At 42.4% G+C, this 26,435-nt stretch overlaps 3 protein-coding genes across 4 annotated transcripts in view; all 3 read left to right on the plus strand.

The window, feature by feature from the left end:
- kirrel1a (kirre like nephrin family adhesion molecule 1a) overlaps positions 1 to 6,536 on the plus strand; it is a 30,036-nt gene extending 23,500 nt beyond the window's left edge. The window contains exons 11-15 of the mRNA XM_071899119.1: positions 227 to 443; positions 1,030 to 1,137; positions 1,893 to 2,020; positions 2,313 to 2,390; positions 5,446 to 6,536. Coding sequence (XP_071755220.1) covers positions 227 to 443; positions 1,030 to 1,137; positions 1,893 to 2,020; positions 2,313 to 2,390; positions 5,446 to 6,132 — 1,218 coding nt within the window. The 3' untranslated portion in view covers positions 6,133 to 6,536. The remainder of the gene's footprint in view (positions 1 to 226; positions 444 to 1,029; positions 1,138 to 1,892; positions 2,021 to 2,312; positions 2,391 to 5,445) is intronic.
- A 2,130-nt stretch (positions 6,537 to 8,666) lies between these two features.
- Positions 8,667 to 17,916, plus strand: ndufs2 (NADH:ubiquinone oxidoreductase core subunit S2). The gene is made up of 14 exons (XM_071899122.2): positions 8,667 to 8,788; positions 9,797 to 9,900; positions 11,077 to 11,267; positions 11,762 to 11,882; positions 12,595 to 12,707; positions 13,130 to 13,204; positions 13,456 to 13,533; positions 13,641 to 13,726; positions 14,153 to 14,272; positions 15,217 to 15,346; positions 15,873 to 15,968; positions 16,967 to 17,050; positions 17,472 to 17,529; positions 17,706 to 17,916. Exons 1-14 carry the CDS (start codon positions 8,682 to 8,684, stop codon positions 17,741 to 17,743), a joined length of 1,401 nt encoding a protein of 466 aa, XP_071755223.1. The 5' UTR covers positions 8,667 to 8,681; the 3' UTR covers positions 17,744 to 17,916.
- Positions 17,917 to 18,197: 281 nt separating this feature from the next.
- fcer1g (Fc epsilon receptor IgFc epsilon receptor Ig) lies at positions 18,198 to 25,702 on the plus strand. Of its 2 annotated transcripts, none has more exons than XM_078291786.1 (5): positions 18,198 to 18,398; positions 22,494 to 22,585; positions 23,497 to 23,544; positions 24,710 to 24,730; positions 25,037 to 25,702. In XM_078291786.1, exons 1-5 carry the CDS (start codon positions 18,338 to 18,340, stop codon positions 25,088 to 25,090), a joined length of 276 nt encoding a protein of 91 aa, XP_078147912.1. In that variant the 5' UTR covers positions 18,198 to 18,337; the 3' UTR covers positions 25,091 to 25,702. The 2 variants fall into 2 exon arrangements, with proteins under 2 accessions (XP_078147912.1, XP_078147911.1); XM_078291785.1 differs by having other exon boundaries at positions 18,199 to 18,398; positions 24,707 to 24,730.
- The last annotated feature ends 733 nt before the right edge of the window (positions 25,703 to 26,435 follow it).

Raw genomic sequence — 26,435 nt, forward strand, 5'->3', positions numbered from 1 at the left:
TGTCCAGTAGATAAGCAGAGATGTAGATCATGACTTTTTACATCCAGACTGCTAGGAGCAATTTTAGGGAAATCACTGAGATCCTTTATTCTGAATGAATGGAATTACAGCGTGTAAAAATGACATTACAGAACCTCCCCCCCGTAAAACAAATCCGATCCAAATAGTGCTTAACTAACTGTGATATAAGCTGATGTGAGCTCCCGTGTGTGTGTGTGTGCTGCAGGTGTGGGCGTGGAAGGAGAACGTGTGGGAGAAGGAGAAGGGGACGCTGCTGGAGAGGTACACGGTGGAGCAGAGCAAGCCGTCGGCCGAGGGCGGCGGCGTCCTCTCCACCCTCACCATCAACAACGTCATGGAGTCCGACTTCCTCTCCACCTACAACTGCACGGCCTGGAACTCGTTCGGCCCGGGCACCATGATCATCACGCTGGAGGAGACGGGTGTGTGATCTTCTGCTGATAGCTGATCGATCGTTATTTATATATATATGTAGCCAGCTTACGGTAATGCTAGTGCACAGTTGTATTGAGTTTATATGTATTACCACTTTATTCACTGCTTCTTTTGAATACTTTATTTTGCGATTTCATACATTTGAGGCAACAGAACACAACAACAGCAACTTCAAAAAGACAATGAGGAGACATCAGGAAAATAGCAAAGGAGAAAAGTCTTTCTCCTTGGATTTTCTGTTGATGCAGTTTGAGTTTCTGTTGGTGGCGCTCTTTCCTTTGTCTCTTCAGCCATGGCGGCTATCACTGCTCATGCTCACTACCCAGTTCTTCTGCTTTGTATCCCTGGAAACAGCTACCAGACACCGGGTGTTTAGAACAGCAAATGGAAAAGCTTTCATGAACTGGATATAGGTCGAATCACTGCTGTGTTATATTAAATGGAGATAGAGAGTAGCAAAATGGACATTTATTTATATGAAAATGTTATGGATTATGTCTTTAACATACCTTTTACTCCCATCCATTCCTCCTCCTGCCCCCTCCCTCTCTCCCTCTCTCCTCCCCCTCTCAGAGGAGGTCCCAGTGGGGATAATAGCCGGTGGGACGGTGGGCTGCACCATCCTCTTGTTCCTCTGTCTGCTCGTCCTGGTGCTTATCTTCTACCGGCAGCGCAAAGGCAGTGAGTCACAACCATACTTTCCATATACTTAACACATATTAACACCCAATCTGCACGAACGGTAGCAGCTTCCATGCAGCTATAATGTTCACTTTTTACTTTTCACTGTATAGTATAACAAATCCTAAGTGTTTTATGTATTGTATATATGTATTGGCTCTATTATATCCATCTTAACAAATGGGGTGAATATTTCCACTTGTTTCCAATGCAGTTTCACTTGTTTCAGGAGTTTCAATTCGATTTGCACTGGAAACAAGTGAAATTATCAAGGGATGAACAATTCATTTAATGTAGCATGGGGTCTTAAAATCGTATTTTTCTTAAAACAAATGAAACATCTGAAATCGATGAGATAATTTCACTTGTTTCCAATGCAAATCAACATATTTCAAGAATATTTTTGAATCAAGTGGCATTTTCTTGATACTAGTAGAGTGATCTGCGTTATTCTGCCTTTTTTACTGAAATGAGTGAAACTGCATTGGAAACAAATGGAATGAGCTCACCCCACTGGCAGATTTTTTCACTTCTTTTAAGAATATTTTGATTTTAAGACTCCATACTAGACAAAATGATTTGTCAAGATGGACGCAAAGAGACTCTCCTGTCTGCGTCGTGCGTTACCTAAACACTCTCTGTATACCATATGGATGTGGGTGCCCTCTGAACCCGCTCCTCGCGCTCCTAAAAACACACACCGGCGGCGCCGCGGGTATCCAGCTGCATTCAACCTTGCTGTGTTTTGCTTCCAGGTCGGCGCGGGGTCACGCTGGGTAAGCCCGACATCAAGGTGGAGACGATAAACAAGGAGACCCACAGCTTGGAGGAGGACTCTGGCAGCGTGTCCACGGCATCGCGCATGGTCAAGGCCATGTACTCGGTGAGCAGCGGCGGGAAACTGTTTACACAGCCTGTAGTCGTAGGAAAAAACTAACTCAACCTCTCCCTACGCCGCACTGTACCTTTGAATAAAAAACAAATTCTAGCATTTCCCTCTTTTTAACGCTCTCTTAATTCCATTTTCCCCTTTTTCCTTTCACATTCTTCTCCTTTGCCTCCTTCCCTCTTCTGTTTCGTTATGGCACCTCCTCTTTTGTTTCTTTTTTTTGTTTTTTTTTTGTTGTTTGACGGTTTAGTTTCTCCCCTCTGTGTCCTTCTCTCCCTCCAATCAGCCCTTTAAAGACGACATAGAGCTCAAGTCTGACCTACGCAGCGACACCCTGGACACCCGCCAGGAATATGACCTGAAGGTGAGCTCATACACTCGCAAAAAAACACCGTGGAGGTCTGTTCGCTTTCATTTCGTCTTCATAAGTTGAAAATCTGCAACCTTTCCCTATAAAAAGCCTCTTCTATTTAGTCTGTAACGCAATTACTGAGAAGGGTCACACGCACACAGGTAGAATAATGCACAGGTACATTAAGGATAAGGTCAAAATAAACAAAACATGAACATAAAATCGTGCCAAAGTGAGAGCGAAGGCTTGTGGAGTACATTTCCTGGCAAGGTTTCATCCTAATTATACCTCAAAGGGCTGAGAATATCCTAATCATTACTGACATGGTGACTCTGAGTGATGACTTTCATCCAATGATGTACAGTATTTCTTTTCCGATGGAAGCGCCGTCTCCCAGGATGACATTGGCCGTATCCACCGGGCACAAACGATAACCCAGCGAACAGCATGTTAATGAAAGTTTTACCCTTATTCTGCACTGAAGCCTCCTCTGTAAACACATGATCCCAAATTAGCATTTATTGAAGGTTCTGGCGTCTCGGAATGTGTGTTCCACCACTATCATAGTATTGGAGAACTAAGGGGATCAATCAGAATCAATCTTATTATTCATAAGTATTGATTTTGCCCTCTAGAAGATGAGTGATCTAGTGAATTTTCAATACCATTTCAGTACCATTGCCAAATACCAAAATTGTACCAGCATTGAATTCAATATTAAACTTTTGATACTTTGACCAAATTTTCTCTGCTGAAATTTCACCTCTAGAGGGCGCACATGTGCATCTGGCGTGGAATAGATAATAGAAGACGAACAAGAAGGATTTGAACAGGCAGCTGCAGTTTGGGGCTAAATGTCAAGTCCAAGAACGTCATGTCGATACTTGTGACCTTGTGGAGAAATTCTTCCCAAGATGTCTTGGGGAGAACGATCTTCTCATGAGAGTGAGCACAGAGAAGCTTCCTTACAGTTTGAGATGGAGGCTCTTTCTCAATATGTGTTATTTTGTCCTCAATGACGTGTTTACGTAATATCTAACTGCTGAAACACAGTTCCAGAACGAAAGGACGGAGGACGGAGAAAGATCCCAGCTGGCAAGTAAACTCCCAGGATCTTTACCCGTCCTCCGTCTTTTCGTTCTTTTGTTTTGGAATCGTGCTTCGGCGGTTAGATCAAGTAAAACGCATCATGGAAGACACAAGAACGCACAAGAACGCATACTGAGAAAGAGCCTGGCTCTTTGACAGTGGACTGCAGCAGTCATCATAAAAGTCGATTCAGCCCAACAGCTGAAAATACAGCAACAGAATGAAACTGGCAACAGAATCGCATGGCGCCTAAAATGTTTGAGAAACTGCTAACAGGAGTGAAATCTGGAACTATCTTGCTTAACGAGCTGACAAAGACAGACACCCAATCGTCATCAAAGGCCCTGTGAAAAAGTTGCTACAGAGATGTCCAAGTCAAATGTGGTGGTTGTTTGCTGTGTTTTTGTAGTACTGAATTGAAGTACTGCTATCGTGACAATATTAGAGTGGGCTGCTCTAGACAGAAACAAAAAATTTTGCAAAGCAATTGCTCCTTCAATCCCCGGAGCTCCCTCTGCCTCTCTCTGTCCCCCACTGTCGCTTCAGCAGCGAGTCAACTAGCTCCTCTAATCACTTAGCAGGCTGGCTCACCCGTCCCGGAGAAGTTCAAAGAGGAATCGGACAAAGCAATAACTCAGGCATATTCTCCTCATTCGGCTGGCATGAATCATTTACACATTTTGACAGCGTTGTGTTCGGCTGAGGTGATGAATGCGTTCTCAAGAAGCGGTTAACACGTGAAGCTGCCAAAATGCTCTACTGAAACTTCCCCGCATGAATATTTTGCAAGGGCAAACACAGCAGCCCTCTAGCTGGAGTGCTGCCTTGGATCACTTTGAAGAAACACAGACATGTATCCACCCCAGGAGGTGGTTAGATCACCCTGACAACAGGCTGAGCCAGACTTTTTTTTTTTTTTTTTTTCCGGTGCCTGAAGCACCAAAGCAGAGTGAAACAAAGTTGGGTGGGGGGGGGGGGAAGTCTGGGCATGTGTGAGACAATGAGACAGACGGACCAAACGATAACAGAAATAGCAGCATCGCACCAGGCAGCAGGGTCCTTCACCTGGACGACCCGGGTTCAAGCCCGCGTGTCAGCAAGCATCCCCCCTGCCGCAGTGTGCTTGAGCAAGACACTGAGGCCCAGATTCACTAAAGGTTTTAGCACCAGATCACCAAAATGACCCAATCCGAATGCCATGTTATTCACTAACTGTGCACAAAAAATGGTTACCTGGTCAAAAAATAAAATGTCTTTGCAGCTGTCATGGTCATGACAATGTAAATTATATGTAAATGTCATTATTTTGCCCACATAATGTTTATTTATACACAAGGTCATTCAAATCAAGATTGCGCCCAATTTACTTAACACATGTAAGATCTTTTGAAAGGTGGTGTGATCTCAAATCAGATCAGAGAACGCCCCAATTATAAAAGGGCTTTAGGGCGCAAGGGTGCCAGGCTTGGTGGATTGATCTTGAAGCTGAAGCATGTAATTTGCACTTGCAGTTGGAGATGAAGGGGGCTGTGCTCTTTTCGAGGGCTTGTTCGCTCCACAACTTGATTTGCATGCATTTCTGAAAAAGACGAAAACTCTTGTGCTCTTAGCTCAAGCAACTGACTCACAAAAAAAAATGTACAAACTGCCCTTGCAGCACAATCTTAGTGAATCTGGACTTGAATGCCTACCAGCTCCAGGGCTGCTGTTCTGTAGCTGAGCCTGACCTCTGACTTCTGACCTCCCTGTGGAGGGAGGAATTTCCCTATGGGGATCAATAAAGCAGAACATTATCATTGGAGAGGCCCTGTGACCTCAGGAATCTTTCTGCTGGATTTTGTATTATTTTGATCATACCTTATACATACTTGTATCTTCTCTCATTACATCTTTTCTCAATGCCTCTCTCTCTCTCTCTCTCTCTCTCTCTCTCTCTCTCTCTCTCTCTCTCTCTCTCTCTCTCCCTCTCTCTCTCCAGGACCCCACCAACGGCTACTACAACGTGCGAGCCTCGACCCACGACGAGGGCCGCCCCGCCTCCCGCTCCACCATGCACTACTCCGACTACCGCTCCCCGGGAGGAACGCCGGGGGGAGCCGCGTCCATCAGCAGCAGCGCCGGCGGCTCCGGGGCCACGGCCAGCGGCGGCGCCCCCGTCCCGCCGGGCCCCCTCACCTCCCCCGGCCGCCCGCAGGCCTGCTACGACCCACGGCCCCCCTCCAGACTGTCCCACATCAGCTACGCCCAGTTCAACACCTTCACCCGGGCCGGCCAGAGCCAGCAGCCCCCGGCCAACCCCGCCCCCCCGGCCGGCGACTTCCCGGGGGACTGCAGCCTCCTGGACTCCGCCCCACAGCTGGCCTACGACAACTACGGATACCCCTCCCACTACCCCACCTACCGCATGGGCTTCGCCCCACCCAGCCTGGCCCCGCTGGAGGCCGGCCCGTCCTACGAGATGTACGGCGTGGGCTCCGGGGTGGCGGGCCCCGGGGTGGGGGTGGGGGTGGGTCCCGTGGGTCCCGGGGGTCCCGGGGGCCCCGCTCCCTCGGGCTCAGAGACTGGACTGGGGAAGTACGGCAGCTCCACTCGCTTCTCCTACACCTCGCAACACTCTGACTACTCCCACAGCCGACACACACAGAGGATGCAGACTCACGTGTGAGAGAGAGACGCAGAATCGCCTCACACTCTTAGCAGAGCGTGGGGGAAGCATCTTATAAATAGTGTCACACGTATAAAAACACACACACTCACAGATTTACATATTTTCACACACTTACACTATCCCGAACACGCCCTACTCAAACACACAACTACACAATACACAAAAACATCACACACACACAGACACACACACACATGCACACAGAGTCAGAGGAACATGCCCGAGAGACAGGGAGGGTGTGAGAAAGACAAGAGGCAGACAGAGAGAAAGACCAGTGGAAAAAGAAGGAGTCGTAGCGAGACAGGGAGGGGAAATTCCTCACAATTTTGAATTCCCTCACTCCCGATGTGTTCATATATCTGAGCTCTGAAAGAGCGGAGACGGCGCAAGTCACAATCAAGACCGGGGGGGGGAAGAGAAGCGAGAACTAGCGAGAAGATCCTAGATCTTTGAGTCGACATAGCCTTCGCTATGAATTTAGATTGTAAATGATGGGAGGGAGCGTCTTAAGGCAAAACTGACTGTCCAACATGCGACACGCTGATCGGGAGAAACCTCAACCAGTGGAAAGGTCATTTCTGGCCGCCATTCTTTTTTTTTCATTTGTTTATGTTTTTATTTTTTGCTGGTTGTTTTATTCAATGATCATAGAGCACATATATATCCCAGAATGCCCTTCTCTACAGACGGCACGCGCCATCATGCCTGTTAGACGTCGGGGAAGGAGAAGGAGGAGGAGGAGGAGGAGGAGGAGGAGGAGGGTGGGGGGGCGGGGGGGTCATCGTTTTGCACTGCATCTACAGTATTCATGCTTAGACGTCCCTTACCTATATCTGTGTAATGTCTCTTTTTATTTGCACACCAGACTAGAGCTTTGTATTCTATTTTTTAAACATTTACAGAATTATTTTTGTCATATTTCTGTAAAGCGTGTTCATGTGTGCGTATGGACCAAACGTGAGGGTGAGGCTGCGTGGAAAAAAACAAAAAGACAAAAAGGGGCCTTTGCCTGGGTGATATTCACCGAGACGAAGCGAAGCGCGGGAAAGGAACCCGAATTTCTCCCGACGGATTCGGGAAGGATGTCAGACCGGAGCGGTTATACCAGTATATAAAAGAAAACCTCGTGCCAAGTGTTCATGTTGTTCTTCACCTTAGACCATTTATATGCAGTAGAAACCACGGAGCTCCTTCTATTGGCGAGTGTTGGCTTTACAGAACCAGGACACGGACATCGGAAGCGTTCAGCAGCCTGGACTCTTAAACTAGAAGCCTGGTGCAGACGGACGGAGAGACAAAACACCAGATGTTGGGTTTAGAACTGAGTGGCCTTATAGGGGAACGTGTCGTACATTTCCATTTTTTTTAATCATTCCTCATCGTCAAGTCTGCCAAAACGGCCGGAGGAGAATGTGTATGGAGAGGTTCATTGAAGGCTCGTCCACAATATTGACATATAGTGGTGTGTGATTGCGCGCGTGTGTATGTGTGGGTGTGCGAGTGCGAGAGAGAGAGAGATCAAGAGGGAGTGTGTGGGCGTTGGCGCGCACATCGATTTGTACAGTGTGTTTGTATAGATGTGTGAATGGCTGTGTGCGTATGGGAAGCATATACATGCAGCGCCCCACTTGTATGCATGTCCGTGTGTATACAGTATGTGTGTGTGCATGTCTGTGTGTGTCTACGTGCGCGAGTGTGCGTTTCAGTATATGTCCATATCATTTCTCTCACAATCCTGTTACAATACTTTTATACCTCTGGTAGGACTGTATCCTGTATTATTGTGTCTTTGAATTTAGGAAAATCCAATGTTTATCTTATTGTACTGTTCTTCGTAGCAGAGAAAACTGTTCAAAAGATGTACAACGAACATTATCAAACTCTCATTTTTTAATTTCATTATCTTCAATATTTTTTAAAAATGGTATGTAATTATTTTTCCACAGTATTACATAAATAAAAGCACTGTTTTTTATAAAAAGAGAACTTTGTGGTCTTTTGGGGGGATGGTTTTACTGGAGCTGATCATTATTTTGCAAGCACACCTTTTCACCTAGTAGGCTAAATGCAGGGGGAATGGAAGCTACATTATAAGTACATGTGTCATATTGCTTATATGCAGGGGTGTAATGGAGGGTAAAACCATCTTAACTAATTTTACCCACATTCCTTTATGATGTAAATTCATAGTAGACATAATAAGTAGTATCAAACTGATGTCGGTGAGATGAGGATAGGGTCTTTTAAGGGGAAAAAAGCAGGAGTAATGCTTTACTGAAAATAAAAATGTTTTCTATTGCCGGTTGTTTGCCACATGTTGATCATCGACCCGAGTTGCTATACAAATAAAGTTTATTATTATTAGATTATTATATTAATATATATTTTATTCTCCCTTTTGTTTACCACTACATCATCCCTAATACACTTGTCATAATACTTTACACCGATAGGTGGCAGAAACACATTTACACACACTGCGCTTCTAAAACCACAAAAGAAGAAACCCCTTTACGTCATTGGCCAGAGGTTGTCTGACAGCCAAGATGGCGGCCACAATGTTGAGGTCGCTTACTAAACTAGGACGTCCTTCAACAAATGTGATATTAAATAGTAATTTGGTGAGCCCCGGGTGTACTGTCCTGCAAAACAGGTAAGATGGTGGAAATATTACGGTGATGCGTCATGCGACTGTTTGTATTTCAAGCCCTGTTAGCTAACGGACCACAGAAATATCATGCACACGACACGGCTAACGTTAGCATAATGCTATTAAGCCGACTTTGTCAGGCTTCATAATAACGTTAGTTATATAGGACAGTTTGTACTTTCTCTCCCATTTCAAAAGTGTTATGTTTTCATAAGTCATGCATAAAACCAGCTAGCTATGACAGTCTAAATAGCGGTCTTATATTTCAGGATATGTTGGTTATCTTGCTGTCTAGTCGTTAGCTAGTAGTAGCTGGTTACCCAACGTGTGACAGTGTTTACCATCTTGACGCTGTCTGGCATCTTCTCGGCCCATTATAAGCTCCAGGTGATTGTCATATTTCACAAGTATTATAAATTACATAAAATCAGCAACAGGTAAAAAAAAAAAGAGGTTTGGAACTAAACCGCAATGTTTTACCAACATAGCAGAGTAAACAGGGTGTCTGCAGGTCCTGAAAAAGCCTCAGAATATCTTCAATCATATTAGCTGAACTCAAGGCCTAAATATGTCTTCAATACAATAACATTTTATGTCTTAAATTAAGCGTTAGGGGCTTTTAAAAGGGCGTGGAGTGAAGCAGACAAGTCAATTGTCTTTCGCATTTTTTTTTTTAAAACTTGCAGATACCCTGTTACACCAGCAGTGCCCAAATCTCCGCTCCTCTTGCTTCCCACACCAGTCAAATCTGCTTATCAGCGGCCAGGTTGGCAGGCACAGTGTAGCGCCCTGCCCAAATGCCAGTCATGACAAAATGAGATTAAAGCCTCTTTGGCCACATGTGATTAGCCTGAGTGACACCTACTTTTGTCGCATACATGCTGAGTAACGAGTTAGCCCTAGTATACTAGCTACGCATCTATCATTTGATCAATGAATTGACTGAGAGGCAGAAGTCCCATTGACACACCTTGTTTTTAAATGCTTCTGTCCCTGCGTGGGTTCTTGCAGGCAGAAGCAATGGCAGCCAGATGTGGAGTGGACGGAGCAGTTTGCGGGGGCAGTGATGTATCCCACCGCCATCAATGAGAAATGGTCCCCGCCACCATGGAATGGTACCAGCCACGCACACAGTCACAGTTTTTAAGGCTGCCAGTTGAAGGATTTCTGTTCTCCCTTGACCTCTACCTTGGAATCTGTGAAAGCATTCTAGATATGTGGAGAAATCAAGCCTAGTTTGTGTGTGCTTGGGAGTGTGTCAAATGTGTTTGATCCTATACAGCACACCGTCTTTCATGCTTGAGTATTTGCTTGTATGTAAACATTTGACGACTTAAACTATGCATTCATGGTAACAGATTTGAGGATATGTAATGTGCCTCTATGCAAACCTCTATAGGTGCTGCAGACTCTTTTTGTGGCTTTGCACACAAATCAAGCTTTATTGTAAACATTGTTCCAAACCAGACCCTGTTGTCACAGCCTGCTTGTCCCAGATCTGGTCTGGAGTGCCTGAACACATATTTATACGACAGTCATCTTTGTTGATTAGCAACGGGCCCAAAATGAGCACTAAGGCTTCGTTCACACTGCAGCTGAGTGTCCCAATTCAGAATTTTTTTTTTTCCCTCGCATGTGACACAGATCTGATGTGTCCTAATCAGTGTGTGAACAGCAAAAAAAATGCATGGAGTTGCATTTTTAAAAAATTCTGATCTGGACCACATGGATATGTGGTGCAAAATCAGATCCTGAGGCGTGCAACCAAAATGGGCCTTGTATTTGAACGCTTAAATTGGAAATTGTCAGCGTTGCAGTGACTATAAATATATCTTAGGTCATTCACCTCACTCCCTTGTCAGACTTTTAGCTGTTATGGCAGTTTGGCTGAGCCAGCATTAGAATGAAGGGCAACGAGACACAACAGTGGAAAGAAAGCCAAATGGCCGACTTGATCAGTATTTGGGGAGACACGTCAAAACTCAGTGGCACATACTCTAACTGAAATGTGTTGAAAAAACCCCGCTGTGACGGCTTTTGTTTTTGTTTCTCTGCACACCCCTCTGTCTTCTCAATATTGCTGTCAGTTCATATTAGTATCAGATATGAGTTAAGTCCTAGAATAGATATGAATAGTCATCCACAGAAATCAGATATGTGAAGCAATTTGGAATTGAAGATGAAGGTCTGCGGTGTAAAAGAAGCCTCAGATGCCATTGTAAACCCAGCTCTTTACTCAAAGTCCCTTTATTTCCCTAATCCTCCCCTCTATTATTTCTTTCTTCCTGCAGACAAAGATCCTCCCGCGGATAAGGAGGTGTCCAACCTGACCATCAACTTTGGCCCCCAGCACCCCGCGGCTCACGGCGTGCTGCGTCTGGTGATGGAGCTCAGCGGAGAGTCCGTCAAGAAATGTGACCCCCACATCGGCCTGCTGCACCGCGGCACCGAGAAACTCATCGAGTACAAGACCTACCTGCAGGTATTAAACCGTTTACACAACTGTCCTTAAATGCTGTATGGCTATATTACTTTATTCCTTACCTCACATCCATGAGATAATGGTAAAATTAGCCTTTGTGTATGTATCAGAGAGTGTGAGATCTGCTTGGAACTAGACGAAGCATTGGTGCTGTCCTGGATTTGAACCCAGCATCACAACTGAATAATGGTGTTGTACTGGAAACATGTCAACATCATGTTTAAATTGCAGCACAGCCTATTGCAAAATGCTCATTTGCATTGTGTTCAGAGCAACAACATATTGCTGCTCAGTAGAGAATGGATACTAAATGAGCTGGCTTGTCCTGCCAACCGGGGGAGAACTCTGCCCAAAAACTCAAGACAAAAATGAAACTCTTTCGGCCTCAATTGACCAAAGTTAACAAAAAAAAAAGTCAGACAAGGACGTGTGTTGCATAACTCCTGACGTCCCTTGACCACAGCACCTCACTTCCCCTTTCTTTTGCGTCTCAGGCTCTGCCCTACTTTGACCGCCTGGACTACGTATCCATGATGTGCAACGAGCAGGCCTACTCTCTGGCCGTGGAGAAGCTGCTCAACATCCAGGCTCCGCCCCGCGCGCAGTGGATCAGAGGTACAGGGACACAAGATGGAACCAGAAATAGAATTTTTTTTTCTTTATTTTGGTGGTTAAATTAGTCTTTAAATTTGATTCCAGGTAGCATTAAAAAGGTCTTCAAAGTCTTAAATCTGGCTTTCTGAAACCTGCGGATACCCCATAACACTGTCCGAATTAACACCCGCCAAGTGCCGGTAAAATTCGTCTTTGGCAGATTACTAAATAAGGGTCACTGGCCGGTGACATTTTGTGATGATAACATAGCGCTTCAAAATGCTCTCTTGTAATTTGAATTAGTTCGCTTCATGATGAATTATGACCATGCTCCTTTGTATCAAAGTAAGCAAGTACCTGATTCTATACATAAAAGGGCATTGAAAACAGGTATGACAACACATTTCTGAGCCAAAAAGTTGATTTCAGACGCTGTAAGGTGGACACATATCTCGCTGTGATTGTGAATGAATAGTAGACTTGAGCTGCTTGAAGGAGTCTTGATGAATGCTACTGATTTGAATTGTGTTTGGAATGTTGCCACATTCAAGCACACAGCTGGCTGTTAATCAATGGCTCCAGTCTGCTGTGATGGATGCCATGTGTACCTCTGGACCGTGCGGGGCAGCTGGTGGTCACATTGTTTTATTGCCTTTTATATGAGGGAAATGTTAGCTGTGTTAAAGCCGTCAGTCAATACAGTGGTTGGATGTGTTCTGTGCTGTGTTTGTAGTGCTGTACGGAGAGCTGACTCGCATCCTGAACCACATCATGGCCATCACCACACACGCCCTGGACATCGGTGCCATGACCCCCTTCTTCTGGATGTTCGAGGAGAGAGAGAAGGTCAGGAGCGCTGCTGCACACTGTTGTGCTCGTGTTTTGTAATGCACATCACCCCGGGAATCGATCTGTCCTTCTTCCCTCCCTTCCTTCTTTACTTTGGAGTCACATACAAGGTCTTGATTAGATTTTGCCACATTTTGTAACAGTCTGATACCGTTGACCACCACCATTTTACTGCCTAACCAGGTCAAAACAATTTGTAGTATTAGTTTGCCCTCAGCCAGAAGGCCAGTTCAGTGACCTCCTCTTACCTCAAAGGTTATCTGATATTTGCTCTCTATTATGAACGGAGACATTTTAGTTAATACCTCATTCCCAAATGCAAGATAGAGTGCCACTAACCATGCAGCAGACCATCATTTTACCATCTACTACTGTCAGGTGTGAAGCCCTCTAACTGTCTGACCGTCCTTCCTTCTCAGATGTTTGAGTTTTATGAGCGAGTGTCTGGAGCCAGGATGCACGCCGCTTACGTCAGACCCGGTGGCGTTCACCAGGTAGGGAGTGGACTGAGTGATGCTGTTCTCACGTCTGTGGGTTGACGTTCTATGCGTTCATTCAGTATATGAATTGCAGCATGAATGTAGATCACTGTATCAGTCAGATTGTGATGAAAATGAGCACGTATGTATGCTGAAACTACATCTTGCTAGGGTATTTGTAAGGCTTGTGATGATGATGATGATGATGATGATGATAGACCCTATGATGATTATAGAAGTGCTGATACATCTTAACTTTGTTGCAGGATATGCCCCTAGGTCTGATGGACGACATCTATGAGTGGTGCAAGAATTTCTCCATCAGAATCGATGAGGTGGAAGAGGTGAGCGGTTGTCTTTCTTATTTATAATCTCCCTGAGTTCTTAAAACAAGGATGTGGTGTAGATGTGATCAGTAGATTTTACAATCTGTTGGTTTTCCTTTGGTCAGATGTTGACCAACAACCGTATCTGGAAGAACCGCACCGTGGACATCGGGGTGGTTACTGCTGAAGAGGCCCTCAACTACGGCTTCAGGTAACGCACTGATGAAAACCTTTAGGCCCTTTCCTCTGCTCAGGATCTCACCCCTCCTGTCTTTTGCTCACTTGCTCTCTCCCTGGAAGTCATGGAATTTAAACATTTTGTTCTCTAGGACTTCAAAAAAATGACTGTGAATGGCCGAAAACTGTGGGAAAGGTCTTGGAAATTTGTTCAATGTTTAATTTTTTCAGCTGGTAGATCTAATAGCTTAAATGAAAAACTTCCTGAAATAAATTTCCAGTTGTCACCAGCCAAAACAAGACTAGCGACATTCCAAAAGCTTCTCAACAAAAGCAACATTTGAACATTTGTTGACACAAATGTTGTGGATGTAAATTTTGTGATGTCCCAAGGAGTTTGATGAGCAGAAATGTGTAGGAACCCTGATACTTATCGCCTCTCTCCTCGTCCCTCCATCAGCGGCGTGATGCTGAGAGGGTCGGGCATCAAGTGGGACCTGAGGAAGTCTCAGCCGTACGACAAGTACGACGAGGTGGAGTTCGACGTCCCCATCGGAAGCAAAGGAGACTGCTATGACAGGTGAGACCGCCTATCAGTTTGAATATCAAGCCAGTTTCTCAAGCATGATTCGCTGCTGCCTGCAGTTGGAAAGATCACTGGGTGCACTGTGTATCTTGATTGTTGATTTGTAACTCGTTTTTTATCCTGCAATGGCCTCACAGAGGAAATTACAGTTTTCTAAAATCAAACACAACTAACAGATCATCATATTTATTTATAAAACGGATAGTTCCTCATTTCTGATGAGTCACATTCGAAGCTGTTATAAAATACTTGTTAAACACACTTTTGACCACATATCAGTTAATTCAGATATGTGTAAACTGAAAATCATTACTCATACTGCTACTGAATTATTGCTTGGCAGCTACGTGGTTTAGCCACTGATAAAGAACTATATTGCTATATTATTGATTTGAAAAATAGTTGCATCATGCCTAAAACTGCCTTAGCTGCTCTAAAATCACTGTAAATTTTCCTTTTACTGCTCAAGTGAAGCTGCTACAGATGGTAGGGATGCACCCGATCAGGTTTTTAGGTCCAAATCCCATTATGGATTTTGTAACGGTGTGATGGGCTCACTGATCTGATCAGCAATTGAAATGATGCTACATACAATAATCAAAAACTTTCAAAGCTCTCTGTTCAGACAGGAGTGAAATGAATTGACTAAGTCTCTCTCTGAAATTAAAAACAGCAAAGCCACTTAAAGAATGGATTGGCCCTTTCTCTATTAAAAAAACAATAAAGACTGTACTGTCAAATGGCACATCAGCATAAATAACAAATGTAGGCCTGTAATGTGATGGGGCAGTTGAAAAGGTGATCGGCCGATGACCAATTTAGAATGACTATCGGCCAATTATGATTGGTGGCCGGTTTATAGGAGCATCGCTAACAGATAGCAGTGGCAGCATCAAGTTTAATGGTATTTTCTGTGTGTGTGTGTGTGTGTGGTCCAGGTATCTGTGCAGAGTGGAGGAGATGAGGCAGTGCCTGAGGATCATGCTCCAGGCGCTCAACAAGATGCCAGAAGGAGAGATTAAGGTGGACGACGCCAAGGTGGCCCCGCCCAAGAGGTCTGAGATGAAGGTGAGACTAACGGGGAGAGCAACGTTTTTGGCCCTCCCTTCTCCCCATACTTTAACCTCCCTCACCACACTTTGGTTTCCCTCTTGTTCTTTTATTCTTTTCAGTCTAATTCAGCAAAATTAGACTTTCTTATTTTTTTTTTTTTACCACGCACTTTATCAGTATGTTTTAGCACTTCTGTGTTTAATGTGTGCAGTTAAATTAAATTTTGTATGATATCGCTAATTCGTTTTTTCACCATCCTCTTTACAGAATTGGGGCAATCCTGTAAAATGCGCTTAAGACTGATTAAACTTGAAGTTGTAGTTTGTCCAGCCTTAAGGCATGAGTTCACTGCTGATTTAATGTGACAACTGCACGAAAACTGTCTAAATAGCAGTGGTTATTCATTGTCCATTATGAAATTGTAACCTAAATTTGAATTAACATGCTTTGACACAACCACATCTTATTTTTGTGTGCATAAAGCGGCAGATGTGCAACACGTCATTCACTTTAAACATCTTTTTTGTGCTCCCCATGCTAGATGTCCATGGAGTCTCTGATCCACCACTTTAAACTGTACACAGAGGGCTACCAGGTCCCACCTGGGGCCACATACACAGCCGTGGAGGCACCCAAGGTGAGGCCACCCATCCCACTTAATCATTTGTGATTTATCGTGTGTATAATTTTTGGAAAGGATACATAGAACTCACATTCATCTCGAAGTTCTTGAATTACACTCACCAAGCACTTTATTAGGAACACCTGCTTATTCATGAAATTATCCTATCAGCCAATCGTGTGGCAGCAGTGCAATGCATAAGATCATGCAGATACAGGCCAGCAGCTTCAGTTCATGTTCACATCAAACATCAGAATGGGGAAAAAATGTGATCTCAGTGACTTTGACCGTGGCATGGTTGTTGGTGCCAGACGGGCTGGTTTGAGTATTTCTGAAACTGCTGATCTCCTGGGATTTTCACGCACAACAGTCTCTAGAGGTTACACAGAATGGTGCAAAAAACAGAGGAGAATGGCCAGACTGGTTGGAGCTGACAGAAAGGCGACAGTAACTCAGATAACCTCTTTACAACTGTGGTGAGCAGAAAAACATCTCAGAATGCACAACCTGTCGAACCTTGAGGCGGATGTCACTTTGGTAGCCGGTTGACACTGAGCTGAAAGCTGATACCTACCCAGTGTTAGTATGGTGTTCCTAATAAAGTGCTCGGTGAGTGTATATGTGAAATTGTTTGCCTTTCTGCTGCTTTCTTTTCACCGGCCCCATAGGTATAATGATGTGTAGATGCTGAGATAGATTCCCGGGCCGTCGATAAAGTCTACCATTTGAAACTAGCAAACAAAAACTCCCACTTGCTTTTGAAATGCGGGACTCTGCAGATCCTCAGTGCACAGATGTGGGTGTGAGTCTTCTGAAATTCGCATTCCCTTTAATTGGGATGCCTTTTCCAGGCCTTGAGGGACTTTGTTGTCGTTGTTATGTAACCTGCTTGCTTGTTGTGTGTGTGTGTGTGTGTGTGTGTGTGTGTGTGTGTGTGTGTGTGTGTGTGTGTGTGTGTGTGTGTGTGTGTGTGTGTGTGTGTGTGTGTGTGTGTGTGTGTGTGTCGCTTCCAGGGAGAGTTCGGTGTTTATCTGGTCTCGGACGGCTCCAGCAGACCCTACCGCTGCAAGATCAAAGCTCCCGGATTCGCTCACTTGGTGCGCAGCTTAAACTTCACAAGACGCCGTGAATTATTAAACACACCAGCCATTAATTATTCAGCCCGTTTAACGGCTCCTCCTTAAGGCTACTTTTAGTTAATTAAGCACATTTTATAAAGTACTATAGAACCATTTTTAAAAGCACACAGAAGCCCTCCCCTTCCTCCTTCCTGCTCACCCTGGCTCATGGGTGCATGAATTGCTGTTTAAGGTAGTCGTTTGAATTTTGGTCTTCAAGGCTAAATGTCTTTAAAGTTGCAAAAACAAACTATTAGATTAGTTTGTAGCATGAACTTTAGGCTATAACCTCATGAATTATGAATATTAACTTTTATATGAGCTTGGCCTTTTTACATAATGTGAATAACACCGGTTTTCTGTTATTTTGAATGTTAATAAATGTGCTTCTTCTTCCTAGGCCGGTCTGGATAAAATGGCCAAGGGACACATGCTAGCCGATGTGGTGGCCATTATTGGTAAGAAACTGATTATTGCTCAACTCCTTTGAAAGTCATTGTCTTTTTAAAGAAAACGGCTTCTAAATGGGGGGGGGGAAAAAACTCTATTCTGTAAGTGTTGTGATAATGTGAATGTTGGTATGTGTATTAAGTTGTATTTTAATTCATCTTTTCTTTTTCTTTTCTCATGACAGGTACACAGGACATAGTGTTTGGCGAGGTTGACCGTTAACATGAAGCTGCTAATGTATTGGTTCCATATTGAAGAAGAGAACTCATCCTCTCCTCCATCTGTTTGTCAGGTTCTGTTCCTATTCACCGTAGTGAGGCTTTTGACAGATGACTCCGCTCATAATCATTGATGTACAATGCCTAAATAAACCTAATAAATATTTTATGACCGAACTGCAAAGTAGTACGTGTTTTCTTTCACAGTTTGATATTGATAGGCCGAATTGAAGGGTTCATGAAACGGTAAATGCAGATTGCCTGCTTATTTTGAACGCTGCATTTCCTCAAACTCTCTCAAAACATGCGAGAAGATCAACTGTTAAAAATGACAAGACCAAAGCCTAGATAGTGTGGGTCCTTCCTCTGGCTTGGTGTTGAAAGGGGAGTGGTCTGATGAGATCTGACACAAATGGACCGAGAGCTCAGACCACAACTTCCCCTCTGACTCTGAGGGTATGCAATACTCGAATCTTCACCAGAGCTCAGAGGCAAGCCGCCCACAAATCGTCTTTCTCGCCCTGCGCTGCAGTCCGCCGCCCGCCGGATAAGCCCACTAGTCTGTCATCCGTGTGTCGAGTTTTCCATTACCGCGGCCATGTGGGGCAGAAGCCCGTTACTCTCGGCTGTTCCTCTATGGATGAGTTTTGGAAGTGTCTGTGAGTAGTGACTTCTACCTTTAGGTTTCTCTATTGCTCTGGGCCTTGGGAGGGTTAGGGTTTGGGTTTGGGTTTACACACCTTATGAGGTGATGATCTGAGACTGATGAGAATTTCTTTATATTCGTATATAGGAACAAGTTTAGTATATGTTAATGGAAAAAACTGAATAAGAAGTTTGGAAAAGTCATCTAGTTGCGATATGTTTGAGATATGGTTAACCAGGGTGACTAGGAGAAACATAAGGGGTTTTTGATTTGATAAACTTGATTTCCAAACAATTAAACCATTTCAACTGGTTTCTTGGAGTTATGGTAAACTGACTTCTACTTTTAAAATGACATTTCTTGTATCCTGCAACCCATAAACATTACAAAATCTTAAACATTTAAGGCCTGTTTGCCATGTAGAGGTCATCAAAAGAACCAAGACAAAAATGAAAATACTGATACTTGATGTTTGCTGGCTGTGTGCGTCTATTTAGAGCAGTGAGATTTGCTAACATCTGTGCCTATTTCACTGTAAGCGTAGGTCGCAGTAATGAAGTCACCACATAACAGTTCCTGTGAAAGGAGAAGCTGACCCTGTCGGCTATGTACTTGCTGCATTTATGAGAAGTGGCATAGACGCTGGTTTACACAGCAACGTTATTAACTGCCCTATCTGACTGCACACACACATCGACATGGACAAAAGACACAGATTCTGGATTGGTTTCAAATATCAGCTGAGGTGACGTTTGAGCATTCTCAAAAGTTAGGGCAAAGCACTTCCAAGATGAGATAAATCAATTCTACTTTCTGGATGAGCCTAGATATTAGACATACACAAACATGGACATGTATTTTTAACAGTAGAAAGGTCAATGAATATTGTGGGTCTAAGAGAAGGCCAAGAAGCCACTGAAGTGGTGTAAATGGTGTAAAAGGCCAAGGCAGAGTCAATTCACTAGTGTTTTGAATTTTAGAATTGAAAATATCTCAAGGTTTCAGAATTCCCATGACGTTTCCTACACCCACTCTCTGTACCAACCAGTGTTAGATTTAGAAAGCAGTGGTTGTAATTGTATATATCTCCTTCAATTAGCCTTCTCTTACACCCCCAAATCCATTGAACTGTACATATCACTACATGTAGACAGTAGACTACACAAATCACTCTACATCCATCACTATTGCAACATGGCATACAGCGTGATTATAGCTGAAGGAGGAGTGAGAAACACGTGTGCACTTGTCTTATTTATTTTTAAATCACAAAAAAAGGAAAAGAAATTAAGTCTCAAGTTGCAAAATGCGAGTGCGTCAGGAGTTCTGCATTGTTAGCGCACAGTTCTCAGTATGGAATACATTTCAAATGAGCGGGTGCATATTGGGTAATATGTTAGGACACGCAGAGAGCTATTAGTCAAGCATCGACATCATACTATTTGCTATTTTAGGAGGTTTACTCAGTGTTTGCCATTTCCTTTGAGCCCATGTCAGATATGAGATGCGGAAACCAAAGGAGATGGTCCTGTAGATAGCGCACCACATTTCAACATGTAGAACTGAAAAGGAAACATTTTTGAAGATATATATATATATATATATATTTTTTTTTTATTAGGAATTTAAAAGCACAACAACTCAAAGGAGTATCATGACACAAAATCCCAGAGGCTAGCACTTAAAAGCATTACTAAAAACACTTATTTCCAAAGTGGTCCTCGATGGAAACAAACAAACACAATACATGGAAACAAACAATTTGATGGAAACAAACAAAATTACAGGATAAACTTACTAGTCCCCCTTGCTTGCCCATGGTTCAAACTCCCTCCCTTAAAAGTGACCCATCAACACTCCCCACAAAGCCGCCTTAACTTTTGTTTTAAAAATTGCCTTTGTTTGGCTTTGTTTAATATGCAGGGGCAGGTTGTTCCATAAGGAGATCCCAGTATAGAAAAATGAGCTTCTTGCTATTTTACCTTTAACACGAGGAACACTGCATGACATAATGCTTGCTCTTGTGTTACAATTATGTTGGCTTCAAACCAATTTGACAGTTCATATATTCTGGGGCCCTTGTGAATTATATCAAACATATGGTTAAGTTTCAGTTGTTTAACTCGATCTTCAACAGGTAATAATCCAACTTCCTTCATTTCTACAGGTCCTATATGTGTCCTGGGAGGAGCATTGAGCATGTATCTGATAACATTATTCTGCGCTACCTGCATTTTGTTTTTAAGCTGTTGGGATAGTCCACTATACCATGCAGAGCAGGCATAGTCGGAGTGGCACTGGATTAATGAGGCAACTAAAAGTTTCTTAACCTTAATATTAAACAAACGAGTGTAACGATATAAAAACTTTTTTGCAGTTTTAGATAAGATTGTAGTCTGCCTTTGATATGTTTTGACGTACTCTTTGACTCTATTTGTCCCTCCAAATAAGTCCATTAACGGCTCTGATTATGTGTATATCTTCAAAATATGGGAATGATATTCAGTGGCCAAGAAGGCTACACACGATTTAAAAGATATGATCCACTGATTTGCGTTATCGTTTGCTCTTCCTACGAATCCGTTGTGCAGGAATTTCCCTGGAACTTTCCTGCTCTCTTATGTTTAATGTAATCAACACAAACCTGGTTTCAGCACTGAGGTATAATGAGATATCACCCACTTAACCACATCTACCCAAGAATATGAGGAAGCAAGTAGAGATGGTTTCTAATCAAAATTTTCAACTTCGACCACACTGATAATCATGTAAGAAAAGGAGAAGTAAATTGGCACCCATTCTCTATTCTGTATAGGGTAGAATGGGGTAAATTGAGCTTGTGGGTAAGAGCCACCCCTTGTATCGAGGCAACTGTACACAAAATTAATCATGTGATCAGATTTAGGAAGGGTAATTAATTTCTCTGAACATGTGATGGAGGAGAGCGCATGGAGAAAGTGGTGAAGGGATTTCGTCATTGTAAAGATGTCTTGATTCTTGTATCTAAATAGAAGTAGCTTGGAAACGTTTGAGGCTTTATTATCTAATAGTTGAAAGCTTTATATAGTTCAATATGAGGCCACAAACAGCATAACTGTGGGCCTGATTTGCTGTGTGAAGTTTGTTCAAAATAATAGTTATGGGGTAATATGTGCCACTAGTCCTGGCGCAGTGTGTTGACAAGTCATGTTGAGCCAAGTTTTAAAAATAGGAGGAATAATCACCATGATTTGTTGTCAAGTTATAAGAATGTTATAGAAGAACAAATGTGTTTCATTCCAAAATGAGATATTCACCATTAGGAAAACACTGACACCAACTTTTGTGGCATACTTTTAAAACTGTATTGCATGTAGAAAGCTTTTATTTCCATTTCCCAACAGCCTTGAATATACAAAGCAATTATTGTTTGAAATAAATACACATTTTTTAAAATTTGTTAGGTTGTTTTGTTTATGATAAATGTATGATATGTCATGTTTTGTGTCTATATGGAAACTAAAATAAAATAATATTTAAAAAAATAAAATAAATACAAATTTAACACATAATAGCACAAATTGTAGATAGTGGCTAATCTTACCCCATTCTCCCCTATTCTTTATCTGATATTTCCATTTAATTGTATACTATCACCAACATTTTGAAGACTGTGTAACTACTATTCAAGATTATGCTTTAAGTTTACTTTGTAGACTGTGGTTTCAAAGCATATGTAATGGCTGCTTTTGCTGTTGGTTTCACAATCTGAAATGAAGAAAACCACTTGCAAATGCCAATGAAATCACACTAATGTCATTGAAAACAGACATGGTCATGATATAGGTTAATGTCATAAAACCTTTGGCTTTGTGCATTGCCCTAAAAGCAAAGAACAGACAAAAACGTGGATAAATTACAGGATACAATAATACAATAATTGTATAAGAGAGTGTAGGCAAGAAGGGCCTAGAGATAAATGGTTTTTGCTGACTCCAGTGCCAAGAGCCTGTTTTACGACACCTACATTTATTAGATGGTTATCACTACATTAACGACATATTTAGAAGTGCTATTATTAGACAGTGTGGTTTGGCTCCTAACAAAATGTTCCCCTGTGTTTCCTCAGCTGCTCTTGCAGAGCCTCAGATCTGTTACGTGCTGGACGGTATTCTGTTTCTGTACGGGATCATCCTGACAGCGCTCTACTGCAGACTCAAGGTATGCATGGTGTAAAGCTAGAAATGGACAAGAACTCATTTTTGCATATGTTTTTTTTGTATCTCAAAGTGGAAACTGGCCGAGAAAAGACATAAATTAGAGGCCTAGAAAGAAGATGGAGTTTCTAGTTTCTAGTCTAGACAAAAATTCAGTTTGTCAGTTTTTGGATGGTTGTGGTAGGGGCTTGTCGTGTGGAAGCAGCTATTTATTGTGTTCATTTTTCTGTTCCTACAAAGCTATCATAAAAAAAACAATCAGATACATCATTAATGCCCAGGTGTAAAATGGGGTGTTGTCAGCATAATAAAGCATAGCAAAGATTAAAAAAGGTAATAAAAAAGTAAAGAAGCTGTAAAAATACATAATTCTGAGAATTTCACTTATTCACGTTGTCATACAGTATATCGACATATTTCTCAGTAATACTGACAGATTTAGCTGATCTGAATTGTGGACAGTACTCGGTCGTCATCATCTTCTCCTATAAGCTCCCTGTGTGTTTGTGAGAGGAGTAGAAGAGTAGGTGTGTTTCTACTGTAGTTAGCTTGAACTAAGATAAAAACTGGGAATGGAAAAAATAAAAATTCAGTAAAATAAATTAAGAATAAATTAAGTGAATAAAATGAATTAAGACTTCTGACCATCAACGTACAGAGGAGAGAGAATCTTGACAGATCTATCAATATATTGTGGCCATCCAAAGACATTTTTCTGTCAGTATGTATATGAAACAGAAACTACTAGGCTGTTAACACCTGTTTATTCCTTTGTGAAGTTTTTAACTGTGTTTGGAAAAGTATTATACAAATACTACTACTACTACTACTACTACTACTACTACTACTACTACTAAAAATGACTACACATGGTGATGCATATAGGTTTTCTAACTGTTCCTCTCTCACTTACAGATCTGTAATGCTAAGGAGGCCCAAACTGGAACAGAAAAGCCAAAGGCGGTAAGAACATACACACACACACACACACACACACACACACACACACACACACACACACACACACACATGACCAATAAAAGACATGTTGTATAATGCATGCAGAGAAACACAAATACTCAGACAAAGAAAGATGTATGCACGCACAGAACAAATTGGAGTTATTACAAACATTTCTTGGAGGCAGAGCAGCTTTGGTGGCAGAAATAATCTCAGTGGTTGAGTTAACCCTCCAGCTGACTGGATCACCTGAAATTGCAAGGAAAGTCATGAAAGGGTTACGTGAAGTAGACGAGTAGAAACGGGAAGTAGTCTGACATCAAAATAATGCAATGGAAAATACGGGTATTGGGATGGTCAATGGGCTTAAGCATTTGCCCTCAACTCAGATGACCTGGGTTTGATTACCAGCTCACACAAGAAGATTCCTACTGTGAGTGAAGGTTTAATGTTTAGCTAAAGTTTTTCTTATTTAACCATGACATGACCAAAGCCTTTCCCTAACCTCAATTGTTTTAGTTGCCTAACCTTAACCAAAACCTTAACTGTAACCTTAACCAGTTGTTTTGCTTGCCTAAACTTAACCGTTAGAGGTGTCCAATTAGTGCTATTGTCATGTCATCCAATTTGTGGTGGAGGAATGTAATCTTGACATAATTTCTGTCCACAACACGTAGTCTGCGTTTCAGAGTTCGTGCTCATCTCATGAAATTTTATGAGATCACATTAGTGATCCATTGTGGCTAGTTTATTGGTTTAACTCAACCAATACGTTTTTGCATGCCTCCAGAGTAGCTCCCTCTCTGAGAAATGTTTGTATAACTAAAACTCCAATCTGTCCCATGATACACACACACACACACACACACACAGACACACACACACACACACACACACACACACACACACACACACACACACACACACAGACAAATTACAGTACTCCTGGAGTGTGGGTCTTTCCAGCCCACATTAACTTTAAGTCTTGTAGAGCTCGTCTTTCTTACGCTTCCTCTTGATACAGAGTCTATATGCAATGCATTCACTCACACATCCCGTTATGACCGAGTCCCAGAATAGACAGAAAGCCTATCAGACCACGAAGACATTTTTTTTTTTTTACAATTACTTTGTAGCTAATTCTGTTATTTTATATCCCTGGCAGAAGGCTGAAGAGGGCATCTATATGGTGAGTAGCTGATGTTGTGAATGATGTGATGGAGAGAGAGAAAGAGAGAAGGGGCAGAAGTGGGCAAATTCAGAAACCACATTAATTATTCATAATATATATGATATTTGCTGTCATTGTGCTGTAGTAGTGTTGTTAATTTGGTTTCTGATTTTTTTTCTGTGTTGATGTTAACAAGCTATGGAGTCTTTCCTTTTTTATTGCTGATTGTTGTGTTATAGATTTGTGTGCTATACAAATATATATATGCAGTACAAATAAAGTTATAATTTCCATTTATCGGTGTGTGATCTTCATCTCTCTCAGGGTTTGACTCCTCACACCACGGACACATACGAGACCATTGGCCTGAAGAAGTGACTCGACGAGAGAAAAACAAAGAGACGTTTTCTTTTCCGATACCTTTTTAATATTTTGAATGTTGCGTATCTTGCCCTGCTTAGGTTTCGAGAGAATGTGATGTGGGTTTTTTTTGCACCAGTGTTCATTTCCCTATTGCTTTCTTAGAGGAGAAGTCTCGAAGGGACAAGACTGAAACAGGGAAGTTGAGTCAAAAGAAGGGCAATTCTCAGTATTTCTTAAATGTTCTCTCCTCTAATTGTATATTTTACTGCTCTGCTGCACATATTTTATTGCTGGATTTTATACGCAAACCTATTTTTGGTCATTTGAATGCTTCAGAGAATATGATATATTGTGATATCTTCTTATAAAGAGTGAGATGGGTGGATGTTTGTGGTCCATCGCTCTGGCTTTTATGTATGTGTGTCTGCTATGTTTGAAGCTGGTTTCCGAGCCCCGATACTAACTGGCCCAAACCTCCAACCACACACTGTCCAACTCACTTCCTCTTTGTAAACACCCGAAAAGCTCAGCAGTATGTGAGTGTGTGTGTGTGTGAGATAGAGAGAATGCATGTGTAGAGTTGCTGCGTGTAGCATTTTAACATCAATAAATTATTATTAGCCACAAAAAAAAACAAGACTGCGCTTTTCATTGTGTGCCACCAGGCCGGACTTGGAGGGAAATCTGCTGGATTGCTTTACAGCACAAAACAGGAGGAGGGCGCTGTTCTTCTAAAGCTTTTTGGAGTTTCTCGCAATGGCACATGGAAGGAGTAAAAGAAAAAAAATCACTTCCGACATGTTAAGGCTACATGTTTAAGCAAAGATCCTCTTTGTGACAGGAAGCAACAGGGTTTATAGGAAATGTGGTCTTCAGTTTGAGAAACACTAGATAGAGTCTTCACCATGGTCTCATTTGTTTATGGTAATTATACCAAGGCAAGGTATCACAATTAATTTGACAATGACAGATGGATGTTTAAAAATGCAGCAGGGAGCACCTTTAAGTTCAGGTTCATATGTAGTGTTATATACAAACCACAGGATGGCAATGATGGAGTCGTTTTGGTGCTACACACACACACACACACACTTCTCTCTCCTAGCAGAGAGAACTTTAAAGAAATAAACAAAGGATTCTTGTGAAGGTTTTTTTTTTCCAACCTGTGTGAACTCTTCAGAAAAAAAAACAAAACACCCAAGCTGTGAGCCAGTCAGAGGAGACAGAGCAGTACTCTGCACACAGCCTGGCTCTTGTGGCTTCCTCACTGATACTAATAACCTATCTGTGTTCTCATCAGGTGAGACACATTGTGGTGAGTGCATGGGAGTCGGATGTAAACAGCCACCTAGGATCTAAA

The sequence above is a fragment of the Centroberyx gerrardi genome, chromosome 23 (genome assembly GCF_048128805.1).
Source record: "Centroberyx gerrardi isolate f3 chromosome 23, fCenGer3.hap1.cur.20231027, whole genome shotgun sequence".
In the NCBI taxonomy this organism is placed as follows: domain Eukaryota; kingdom Metazoa; phylum Chordata; class Actinopteri; order Beryciformes; family Berycidae; genus Centroberyx; species Centroberyx gerrardi.